This window comes from Musca domestica, unplaced genomic scaffold (assembly GCF_030504385.1).
Source record: "Musca domestica strain aabys unplaced genomic scaffold, Musca_domestica.polishedcontigs.V.1.1 35, whole genome shotgun sequence".
In the NCBI taxonomy this organism is placed as follows: domain Eukaryota; kingdom Metazoa; phylum Arthropoda; class Insecta; order Diptera; family Muscidae; genus Musca; species Musca domestica.
The window spans coordinates 7,838,549-7,851,651 of NW_026712315.1; the positions used below are offsets into that span (position 1 = coordinate 7,838,549).

The 13,103-nt window shown below is 36.1% G+C and overlaps 1 protein-coding gene across 2 annotated transcripts in view; it reads left to right on the plus strand.

The window, feature by feature from the left end:
* The window catches only part of LOC101898395 (multiple C2 and transmembrane domain-containing protein), a 157,752-nt gene extending 145,849 nt beyond the window's left edge, over nt 1-11,903 (plus strand). For both annotated transcript variants that reach the window (XM_011297040.3, XM_005190418.4), the window contains 7 exons: nt 1,401-1,916; nt 2,103-2,283; nt 2,342-2,520; nt 5,390-5,509; nt 5,562-5,765; nt 6,782-6,989; nt 7,048-11,903. In XM_011297040.3, the coding sequence (XP_011295342.1) occupies nt 1,401-1,916; nt 2,103-2,283; nt 2,342-2,520; nt 5,390-5,509; nt 5,562-5,765; nt 6,782-6,989; nt 7,048-7,128 (1,489 nt within the window). In that variant the 3' untranslated portion in view covers nt 7,129-11,903. The remainder of the gene's footprint in view (nt 1-1,400; nt 1,917-2,102; nt 2,284-2,341; nt 2,521-5,389; nt 5,510-5,561; nt 5,766-6,781; nt 6,990-7,047) is intronic.
* Nucleotides 11,904-13,103: the final 1,200 nt, after the last annotated feature.

Genomic DNA, 13,103 nt, shown 5'->3' on the forward strand with positions numbered 1-13,103 from the left:
AAGTGATTCTATGGTGATCCTCAAAAGTAACTATGGGTCTTCTCCATGTTACAAACAAATGCACAAAGACATAATACCCTTACCACTATGTGGTGTAGGGTATAAAAATGCAACAGAGTCAAACGGAATCATTTTTACTTTTTTTTAATTTTATTGAATAAAAGCAAACATTTTCGGTAATAGCATCAAGTTTTAGAATAAGTTTAGATTTGTTCGAATTGCTCACCTTTGTAACGAATTTTGGCCTTAAACGGCAAATAAAACCGTCACACGCTGCCCGAATGTTGCTCTGCGGTACTTTGGCCCATTCCCGGCGAAGGGCTTGCTTGAGGTGATCTCCACTTTGGTATTTTTTGGTGCCAACCTTGCTTTCTAAAATACTTCAGACATTTTAGTCCAACGGATTGGTATCTGGAGATTTTGGAGACCTTTATGTCCTGGAAATGAAGCGAGGAACTTTATTTTCTAACCATTCTTTGGTGGCGCATGCTGCGGCCAAAATGTTTACTTACCCAAGGCTTCAATACACCCTCTAGAATATGTTCGCGATAATATTCGGCATTTATTCTGATGCCACGGTCGATTAATACGAGCGGAGAGCGACCATCGGCTGTTATGGCGGCCCACACCATCACTATGGCCGGCGCTTGAGTTCTGGTGGCTAACCGAAGGTGTACATTTTCAGCTGACCTCTTTGGCAAGTAAACACGATCATTTTGTTTATTTACAAACTGTTAGACAACGAATGTCGAATCATCGGAGAAAACCAAATTCGGCAGTTCACCACTTTCGGCCAAGCGAAGCAACTCTTTCGCTCTTTTGAGTTTGTTTTCTTTCTGTTGCGGTGTAAGTTCTTGCACTTTTTGGAATTTCAATGGCTTTACCCCGAACTCATTTTTCAATATTTGCCGAATGGAATATTGCGATATGTTCAGCTTACGAGCCATTTTTCGGCCACTGCGACGCGGGTTTCAATCAGGTCGTTCATTTATGTTTCGAACCATTTCTGCTCATTTTGCTGTTTTTTTTCGTCCAGTTCCAGCAATGGTACGAGACACAAAAGATTCATTCACATTTAAATGCTGGAGTGCTCTAACGATTGCCACTTGTGGTTTTCCAGCCAAATATAAAGAAATTACACTATCACGCTTGAATTCCATTTCGAATAACTTTTTTCTGGAAAAGTCTCACCAAAATGCTTTTTGACGCTTATAAACAATACAATGAGCTGTCACTAGAATAATTTTAACATCTGACGAGTGGCAGCAGTCTGAAGTTGATTGCAGTTTTTTCATCTCACCCTGTATATGATTTTGGATCTGCCATCTTACAGGAATAACTTATTTTTATTCCTAACAAATTTAATTTTATCCTTTTTATTTTGATGTAATTTTCTTCAGACTTGGAAACGAAAAATACAAAAGTAAATCATCATGGACGGAACGATGGCTGGAACAATTCGACCTGCATCTGTTCGAAGAGGAACAGCAGCTGGAAATATCATTATGGAATCGTAATACCCTATTCGGCAAAGCTTCCATAGATTTAAGTGTATTCGAGCGAGAAAATACCCATGGCATTTGGAAACAATTTGAAGACTGTCCCGGTGAGGTATTCCTCATGTTGACCATAAGCGGAACAACGGCTCTCGAAACAATCAGCGATTTGAAGGCGTTCAAGGAGGATCCACACGAGTTGAAAGCAATGACCGAACGTTATCGTTGGCATCGTTGCTTTCAAAATCTACGCGACGTCGGCCACTTAACGGTGAAGGTGTTCGGGGCTCAGGGTCTGGCCGCAGCCGATATTGGTGGTAAATCGGATCCATTTTGTGTGCTGGAATTGGGAAATGCCCGCTTGCAGACGCAAACGGAATATAAGACTTTAACGCCAACGTGGAATAAGATTTTTACATTGTAAGTTAATGGTTTTTTTCCTATTTAACATATTAAGATAATTGGAACTATTTATGGGAAATTAGATTTACATTTGAGAAAGTAATAGCCTCAAGGGTATAAATTCCGCATGGCTTTGATTTAAGTCTACAAATCTCGCTATAGCTTTACATTTCATTCGTCATCTTTTTTTTCTATTTTTCGTAGCAATGTAAAAGACATAACCCAAGTTCTGGAAATCACAGTTTACGATGAAGATCGCGACCATCGTGTGGAGTTCCTGGGGAAATTGGTAATACCCTTGCTGCGCATTAAAAATGGTGTCAAGCGTTGGTATACTCTGAAAGACAAAAATCTCTGTTCGCGGGCCAAAGGTCTATCGCCACAGGTATTTCAAATACAATCTGCTTTCAAAAATATGAAAATTAAATAAATCGAATTTATAGATTCTCCTAGAGATGCACGTGGTATGGAATGAAGTGAGAGCAGTCTGCCGTGTCCTGCAACCGAAAGAGGAGAAATTAATCCAACAGGAGGCCAAGTTTAAAAGACAATTATTTTTACGAAATGTTAATAGACTGAAAGTGATAATTATGAATATACTCGATGCTGCACGCTATGTACAGTAAGTAGACATATCGTATCGTATTTATTACAAAGCCCTCTTCTTCAATCAACCCCCGACTAAGTTTTTCCTATGTCGAATTAAAAGTAATTATATCTACAGCTAGCTTGCCAAGTCTCGCAATGTATAGAAGAGATATATAAACTTTTCCTATCACAGAAAAGTCTCCTTTCTTCATAGCAGGTTTTATTTATATGGCATAACCTTACCGTAGACGAGCTTTGAAGTTCATATAAAATATCTATCTACAAAAGAACTTTAAACGAGCCTTCGTTGATATAAGTATAAAATATCTCCCATCCACAGAAGCATATTAACGGTTTTCCATACATAACAAGCAAAAAAGTATCAGTCGGTTTTGCTGGCAGATGTATACTCTCAGCCAATGTTCAATTGTTTAAAAATATTTTGACTTCTGTTATGATTCTTCAAAATCTTGACCCTCTAAGGAAAGAATGGGCCAATATTGTCCATTTCGTATCCGACCCAAATAAATATGATATAAATAATGCGTCGTGCCAGGTTTGGACTAAATTTGTTATTTCCTTCACTTTATATGAGATATGTGATAATTTTTCCCAGGTATAGTCCACCCGAGTATTCCATTTCCATACTTCACCTAATACCGATAAACATATTGGTGTGGGCACAATTACAAGAAAATCGAACAATTATATTAAATTTTATTGGAAATCATAAATTCCATACATATATTTAGATATAGCAAGTAGTAAAAAATCGCTGAGTTGTTTCGCAATTTATGACAGATAAAAGTATTGAAAATTGTGACCCATTGTGGGTGAGGTACCAGAAGGGGTTCGCAAATATATACCGTCTTTAGAACAGATCTTGTGTTAGCAAAAATGTTTGTGTGTGTGAAATTTGAAGAGAGTGCGTATTTCGGCTTCTTTGAGCGTTTTGTTTTTTAAAATCCTATGTGGAACCCTATGTGGACAAGTAGCAAAAGAAATTGTCCGATCTGTACCATCTTTCCTAACAGATCTTGTGTTGATGGAAATATTGATATTTTCAAGTCTGGATTGGAATCGAATGTTGATTTCGCTTTTTATGAGCTTCATGGATATTCAAAATGTTGAGGCTTTGTGGGGAAGGTACCAGAAGGAGAGGACCGATATATCTCATCTTCAGAACAGATCTTGTGTTAGCAAAAATGTTTATATGTGTAAAGTACTAAGAGAACCTGATGCTTATTTCGGATTTTATAAACGTTTTGCTTATTCAAAACTTTGACCCTTGTGGGGGAGGTACCAGAAGGAATGGTCCGATCTCTACCTTCTTTTTAACAGAAATGATAGAAATACTCAGATGTGCCAAGTCTAAATGGAATCGGATGTTAATTTCGTTGAGTTTAATGGATAAATCAAACACATCCAGAAGGAGGTACCAGAAGGAGTGGTCCGATAAATTCGGTATCAATACCAGATCTTGAGTTCATAAAAATATTAGGATGTGTGAAACTTGAAGACATTACATTTTATAAGAGTTAAAATTATTCAAAATCTTGACCCTTTGTGGGGGAGTTACTTGATGGAGTGGACCGATATTATCAATTTTTGCACCTGACCTAGAACTGATGCAAATATTAGGATTGGAAAAGTTAGAGCAAAATCGGATTATTGCTTCCCTTTCTGTGCAGAAAATATATTTTTTGAAAATTTCGATCATATATTCCATCTTTACACCAGACCTAGGGTAAAAATAATTATTGGGATGTGAAATCTGAAGACAATCGGTCTCTTATATCACATTTTATAAGAGTTGTAATTATTCAAAATTTTGACGCTTTGTAGGGGAGGTACTTGATGGAGTGGACCGATATTGTCCATTTCTGTAACTGACCTTGCACTGATGCAAATATTAGAATTTGGATAGTTTGAGCAAAATCGGATTATCCTTTCTCTTTTTGTGCAGTAAAATATCTAAAACCGTTATTTCGATGAGGCACGTTTTGGTCTTATCAAATAATATATACCCTCTGTAGGCATATGGCTGTGGGTATAAAGAAAAGGTTCAAGGGTCTGCCATCTATAGAAGAGCTTTTTATTATTTATTTATATTTATATTAGCAGATGTATTTTAAAAGCTTTTAAAATGAGCTTTTTAAGTTCGTCTGTCACTGGAAATGAAGCGTGGAACCTCATTTTCGCGATAATATTCAGCATTTATTTTGATGCCACGGTCGATTACTGGAGTGATCTAACGATAGCCACTTGTGGTTTCCCAGCCAAATATAAAGAAATTACACTTTCACGCTTAAATTCCATCACGAATAGCTTTTTTTTCGAAAATGCTGCTTTTGTACGCTGTAAACAATATAATGAGCTGTCACTGGAATAATTTTAACAGCTCTCGGACGAGTGGCTTCGAAATGACACCAGTCTGAAGTTGGTTGCAGTTTTTTCATCTCACCCTGTACACACATACATTCTGCTCATAGAAAGGTTCTTCTATAAAGTATTTGTTCTTTAAATGAGTCTTCATTGGGACAACTTTTAAATGAAAGGTTTATTTTTCAGACTCCCCCACATTTTGTCTCACCTGATTTCCTATACGGATTCCTTCTTCAGGCTTTTTTAATCCAGTATTTTTATTGAGATTGTCCTTTTGATCCCATGATAAATTGGTTAGAATCTTTCTCGTTTTAAGTAGACTTCTTTTCGTCTATAAAAATCGGTTCTTCAGTCTATGAGTGACCCTTTCTTTACTAAATCTACTGCTCGCTCTCCAAACTCCTTCCTCAAATCTTCTATACAAGACTCTTTCTTTCAATATTTTTTTCGGTATAATTAATTGCTTTAATTTCCTTATAACTTTCAATTTTTACATTTTTTTTCAAAATTAATTCCAGGAGCTGCTTTGAATGGGAAAGTCCCCTTAGATCAGTTATAGCATTTACTTTGTGGATTGTAGCCTGCATTTATGGAAATTTGGAGACGGTGCCGCTGGTTATTCTTCTAATAATACTCAAGTAAGATTGAACTCAAAATTAAAAATAAATAAAATCTCAATATTTGTTACAGAAATTGGCTGGTCCGTTTAATTACGGGACAATCGGATTCAACAAGCGGTAGTTATGATTATGACTACGATGAGGATGATGATGACGACAAGGAGAAGGAGGAAAAGAAATCCATAAAGGAACGTTTGCAGGCCATACAGGAAGTCTCACAAACTGTACAGAACACCATAGGCTATTTGGCGTCGCTGGGAGAGAGTACCAAGAAGTAGGTGGAATTTTTTCTTCAACAAAGCTCATTAAAACCAGCAAAGAAAGTCTTAAAGTCGGGCGGGGCCGACTTTATGATACCCTACACCACTTTGCTAATTTAGTAGAGCTCCGCATAACAATTAAAAGTTTTTTATCGGAGAATTCAATCATACACGCAATGATTATAATTATAATTTAAAGATCAAAGGACTAAATATGCCGAAACATCTATCTTTTAAATTCGGACTTGTATTGCCCATTTGGCACAATTAATTTGAGATCGGATGAAAATATATATGGAAGCTATATCCAACTCGGAATCGATCTCGATCACATTTGGCAAAGATATTTCTGAGCTGTATTTGATATATTTCCACAAATATTGTTATTACAGAGTGCATATTACGGCTGTGGGTAACAAATAGAACAAATCGGATAAATATATATGGGAGCTATAGCTATATCTGAACCGATCTTCACCAAATTTGATATACTAGCTTCTACACTCGGTCGCAAGTGCCAAATTTCATCCAATTTGGGCAAATATTAGATGTTTGGTATACAATCAAAGGTAAATCGGACGAAGTTATATGTGGGAGCCATATCCAAACCTGAACCGATTTTGATAAAATTTAGCAACTGTATTTCTGAGCTGTATTTGATATATTTCCCCAAATATTGTTGTTACAGAGTGCATATTACGGCTGCGGAGGACAAAAATAACAAATCGGACGAAGATATATATGGGAGCTATAGCTATATCTAAACCGATTTCGATCAAATTTGGCATACTTATTTTCAGGTCCAATCAGATCGTACGTGCAAAATTCCATACTATTCGGACCTATATTACACGTTTGGTGCACATTAAAATGCAAGTCGGACGAAGATATATATGGGAGCTATATCTAAATTTTGACCGACTATCTCCAATTTCAATAGGGTTCGTCCTTGGGCCAAACAAATGATTTCTGCAAAATTTCATCTGGATAGGAAATTTTATTTACCTCTTTTTTCCTTCCTTTGTTCTAGTACCTTTAATTTTTCCGTCCCCGAACTAACCTGGTTGGCAGTGGTTCTACTAATTGGTGCCATAATTGTCTTACACTTTGTACCTATACGTTTCCTGTTACTCTTCTGGGGCATAATGAAATTTAGCCGAAGAATATTGCGACCGAACACCATACCCAATAATGAGCTGTTGGACTTTCTCTCACGGGTGCCAGATGATGAAGAACTTGTAAGTCATTGGAATTCTTTACCGATTTTCTGAAAATAAATGATGTTTATGTTTTCAGAATCAATTTCGAGAATTACCGCCCACCGCTGTCAGCGATGCTCAGCGTGGCAATCCCAAGAAGAAAATCAAAGCATCATAGTCTCGGGCCAGCATCGAGGACGCTGATAACATACGTGACTTCCTCAGTACCAGTGATTATTCCAGCAAACCCGTAGCCTCGTCTACCATCGCCGCGGTACATGCAGCCGCAGCTATGCCACAACATGTTGTCAACCTCTCGACACGTTCCATGCGTAATGTATCGCACATGTTCAAAGCCAGTACGGATAGTTTACGAATGGCAGCATTTAAGAAGATACATAAAAAATCAAATGATAAATACGACTAGAGCATCAAAATCCGAACCAAAAACAAAACGTGAATCAAAAGTGACAGCATTAAATACCCAAGGAACGCAACCATTTTTTCCATTTAAAATTTAGAAATACAAAATTATATTCCATTTTGTCTCAGCAAAACAAACATCACATACAACTCAAATGCACTGTTACAACAACAACAAACGATTATGTACATACACCTCATTTTTTATATATTTAAAAATACTAATTTAGTATACATACAACATATTTACACTGAGAAGAAAAAACCAAAACAACAAAAAAAACTAAATTTAGATGGAATCAATCTATTGTCTATCCACTTGGAACATGTTGCAAGTTGTAAGGGTGGAAGATAAGATAAAATATTCTAGAATGTGTATTATTTATCTTCTCCGACGAGCTCTAGAAGAAATCCATTAAAGAGTACAATATATTTGATTATAAAGGATTGGGGAGGCTCCTGTAGTTAACTTTAAAATTTGGGGTTGTTTATTGAGTAAAGGCTCCAACTAGGGATTATATTATAGAAGAGCCCCGAAAAAGGATTTTAAATATATTATAGGCGAGTCAAGGTGGGATTTTATATTTAAATATTTAAAAAAGACCAAAAAGAGAATATTAAGAAGACTCAAAAGGATTTTCATACAAAACGATCGACTCTAACAAGTCGATATGAGGAGGGAGTCTATTTGTGACAACCACAAAAAGGTGTATATTATAAATGAGCTAAAAAGGCTTAAAAGGCTCCTATTGCTGTTGAAGTCAGAATAGAAATTCTATCCCAACAGACAAAACCTGAAAAGGCCTGAACCTGAATCAATTAGAGACGTAACGTAGAAAGGATGTCTAAACAGCCCTCTGAAGAGGGCTTCTAAGAGAGCGAGCTCTAAAGAGAGGATTTTTAGGGATCAGCCCTGGAAGACTCAGATCAGCTTAAGGCGTGCTTCGATGATGAGTTTGTTTATAATAGAGATCTGAAGGTGGAATTCTTTATAGAAAAACTTAAAAAACTGATAAAAAAAAATTTGACATAGAAATCCTTATCGACTAACTCCGAATAGGCTTTCCTACAAAAACGCACTTTGAAGAGGAAGGTTTGGAGGGCCGAAATGAATATATACATGTAATCACAGTTAAAGAAAGATTTTTAAAAAATCAACATTTTTACAGGAAACCAGTTGGATTCTTTTGAACAACCACCCATTGGCGACTAGAAGTGAAAATTTTGGAATATTTTCCATTAGTGGACGATCTTATAGCTGATGTGTGAGGAGATCAAGAGAGAAGAGAAAGAGAGACCATTCACCATTCTATGGATGGTATAGTAATGTTGTCATTCCTTTTGTAACTCCTCGAAAAAAGAGTTTCTGACGGCACAAGGAATATATATTCTTGATCATTTTTAGATTCTAAATCGATTTAGCCATATGTCAGTTTCTCCGTCCGTCAGACAGAGGTCTGTGGAAAGTACTCTAAGTTCTGAAAGGAGTAAAGTAGGATGTCAAGCTCTTACTGAAATTCTATTTAGTTCCACAGAATTAAAATAATTATTAAAAATGGGCCATATAGGTCCATATTTTGTCTTAGCCCCCATATAACTATACCGTGTTGAAAGTTTGAGTAACAATTGTATACATTGTTTTCGCCGTTGGTTAGAAAGATCCTTGCAGTCCAAGTTTTGGTATCGACCCATAATATAAATTACCGTCCCCATTTTCGGCTTTTTGATGATTTTTGTCACACTTTCACCGGAATGTTTTGTTTTTTTTTTTAATATGGTATCTAATGTGTACTACGCCCACGTTTAGGTATAGATATTTTAATGATTTCAGCTACAACGGAATTATTTCAAAGTTGGTATTTGGTGTTGCCAATAGTTGCTCTGACAGAAAATTATCTACATGGGTCCAGATTTTTATATAGCCCACATACAACTGTACCTAAAGATATTGGGTATTTTGAGGATGTATGCCACATTTTCAACGCAAATGTTTGAATTATAAAATTCGTAATGGATTCCTGTGACAGAAAACCACCTATACCGGCCCACATTTTCCTATAACCCCCATATTCGGATATCTTTCGATATTTGGTATTTTGCCGATTTTAGCCACATTTTCCACAAAATTGTTTCAATATTGGTATATGGAGGTACCTCCTTCTCTACCAGATAATCTTCTGTACAGGTCTACATTGACTGTACCCCCCGATATTTTATTTAGAGGCATATGGCAAGAGAACGTATTTATAATTTCATACGGCCAAAACATGTATCATCGAAATACCGCTTTTAAACCCTAGGTCTTTTGGATCAAATCCATTTTAATATATTTGGATTCGATCTAGCAATGTCCTTCCGGTATAATAACTACCGAAAAGAGTATCCGATTTGGCACAAACTTGGTACATTGTAATATTAATATCAAACTTATATCGAATTCGGAGATAAGCAATATCGGTGCACACCTTCTGATACCTCCCGTACAAAAGGACGAAGTTTTCAAAAAAATATATATTTTACTGCATAGAAAGAGAGAGGAGAATCCAATTTTTTCAACAGTGCTACGTCAAGATAATAGTCTATTTAGGTCCACGATATCGTATGGCCCCCATATAACGGTACCCCCCGATATTCCATATTTTAATGATTACAGCCACATTTTTCAATGGAATTGTCTTAAAATCCACACAAGTGGTTCCTTCTGAGTTCTTTAGTTTTTTGACGAACTTTTCTGAATCCCACTATATTTCAGCTCAGAGAAAGAGGAAATGATTTTAAAACGACAGAAGATCCTATGTTAAAAGTGACAAAGATAAGCTCAAGAGAAAGTCAAGAAGTGGTAGAGAACAAATTAAGTCGGATCACACAATACATGAATCACAGACGAAGTCTGTCAGATTCAAGAGAGAGTGCATTATCGATAAACTCTGAATGACATTTTTTTGCGTTACCTGACGGAAAAATATACATTTTTTCTTGGATATTTAAAAATTATCAAATATCTTATTTTCTCACACAGCAAATTCAAATAATGATCAATGAGCTAAGAAGGACGACAAAGTTACTGAGCCAAATAAGATTAGATTTTTGATAAAGTAGAAGGTTGCATTGTCCATCTTTCCCTAACATTGGCTCTTAAACCAAAGATTTACTCACATATACTGACCATCTTTTATGTTATTGTAAAAAATGAATCAGAGCATGAATAAAATTTATATCTTGGAACTATTTAAGAGCCATTTGAATATTTAACCTTTTAAATGCTTCAACAATTTAACATTAATTAATAGATCCACGTTTAGTTCCTGAAAAAAAAGTTTAGTTCTTGAAAACCTTAAAAACAGCCCACATTTTTGACCCTGATGCCCCACGTTTGTGGCTCTCACTAAAAATCGAATGATAAATAAAACTTGAAAATAACCGATAAAAAACGTCTTACTTTTAAATGAAAACTTGTTTGAATAATTCCATATCGTTAAGAATAAATCATTATTTGATATCTGTTCTTTCTTTATTGTCTCTTTCGTTTCACTTCGATTTTACCAAAGAAAAAACACTTTTTGAGTCACTGGTCATGATGCCGTTACAACTGAATTACCATTGCGGTTCTTTCTATCTCGCAATGGTCGCAATTATGGCCCGATCTTCACGAAATTTAGAATGGAGGTGGGTCTACGGCCAGATTAGAAGCCTATTGCTTTTGGAGATGATCGCATAATATTTAAGGGTTGAAAAGGTCCAAAAACTGAAAAATGCCCTGATTTTGCAGTTGTTCTACAGGTCGCAATTATAGACCAATCGAAGCAGAAGTTAGCATAAGGCTAGAGCTGGGTAGAAGCCTTCCAATTTTGATGGTCAGTGGGTAATATTGAGAGGGTCAAAAAAGCATAACATTTGTGTGAAAGAAAAGTCAAAGTTTCCATTAAACTGCGAATATTTTTAATCGCCACGAAAACACAAATAGACGTTACGTAGATGCCAATAGTAAATTTTTTGGATATATAGTGAAATATATACAATGTGTAGAAGAAGGAAGGGGATGTTAGCCAGAGTGCTTATATCTCAAGAATGGCTGGCCACTATTGAAAACTAATCGACATGGAATTTCGCATCAGAAGAGAGTTAAGGACAGGGAAGTATTCTAGCACTTTGGATGACAATTGGATTAAATTTAGCTGCAAAATGGACCACAATAACTAACAGCACGACGGAGTGCGTAAATATTGGTCAAATTCTCCGGGTCAAAAACCTAAGGGTAAACTCTGCCCAGGGCTCTTTCACATTTTTTCAAAAACGAAATCTTTCAAAACGGATTTGGATATAAGGGGACTTCGAACATATTGTAGTGTTGTACATTATCACATGGTCGGCCCCGCACGGCTATAGCCTATGCTTACTTTGTTTTTTTTTTTATACCCTACACCACAAGGTGCACAAAGACATAATACCCTCAGTCTTTGTGCATTTGTTTGTAACAGGCAAAAGGAAACGAGATAGACACATAGTTCCTTTTGATGATCTGCATAGAATCACATTCTGAGTCGATTTATGTATGTCCGTCCGCTCGTCCGTCCGCCGGCTGTCCATCTGTCCATGTATTTCTGTAAATAAAGTACAGTTCGCATTTATTGCCCTATCCAGATGAAACTTTGCACAAATCATTTGTTTGGCCCAAGGACGAACTCTATTGAAATTGGAGATAATCGGTCAAAATTTAGATATAGCTCCCATATATATCCAAACGTGTAATATCAGTCCGAATAGTATGGAATTTTGCACGTACGATCAGATTGGACCTGAAAATAAGTGTGCCAAATTTGATCGAAATCGGTTCAGATATGGCTATAGCTCCCATATATATCGTTCATCCGATTTGTTATTTTTGTCCTCCGCAGCCGTAATATGCACTCTGTATCAACAAAATTTGGGGAAATATTTGAAATACAGATCAGAAATACATTTGCAAAATATTATCGAGATCAGTTCAGATTTGGATATAGCTCCCATATATATCTTCGTCCGATTTACCTTTTATTGTGCACCAAACGTCTTATATTTGCCCAAATTGGATGAAATTTGGCACTTACGACCGAATTGAGTTTAGAAGCTAGTATGTCAAATTTGATGAAGATTGGTTCAGATATAGCTATAGCTCCCATATATACTGTTCATCCGATTTGTCATATTCGTTACTCACAGCCGTAATATGCACTCCGTAACATCGATATTCAGGGAAATATATGAAATGCTAAATATTATCGAGATCGGTTCAGATTTGGATATAGCTCCCATATATATTTTTATCCGAATTCAAATTATTTGTGCACCAAATGGGCAATACAAGTCCGAATTTAAAAGATACAAATGCTTCGGCATATTTAGTCCTTTGAACTTTTAATTATAATTATAATCATAGAGTGTATGATTGAATTCTCCCATAAAAACTTTTAATTGTTATGCGCAGATCTACTAAATTAGCAAAGTGGTGTAGGGTATCATAAAGTCGGCCGCGCCCGACTTTAAGACTTTCTTTACTGGTTTTAATTTTCAAACATTTTTTTCTAGAACCCAAAGACTCATGCAATTTACTCTTCTGAAATTCTTGGGGATTTACAACAAATTTTTATAAATAAAGCAAATCAAAGTCTTTTCTTCCTCTATAATCCTTACAACTTGTAACACTTCCGTCGCACTACCATAGCAAATAAAGGTCTAATATTTTTCTAAAAA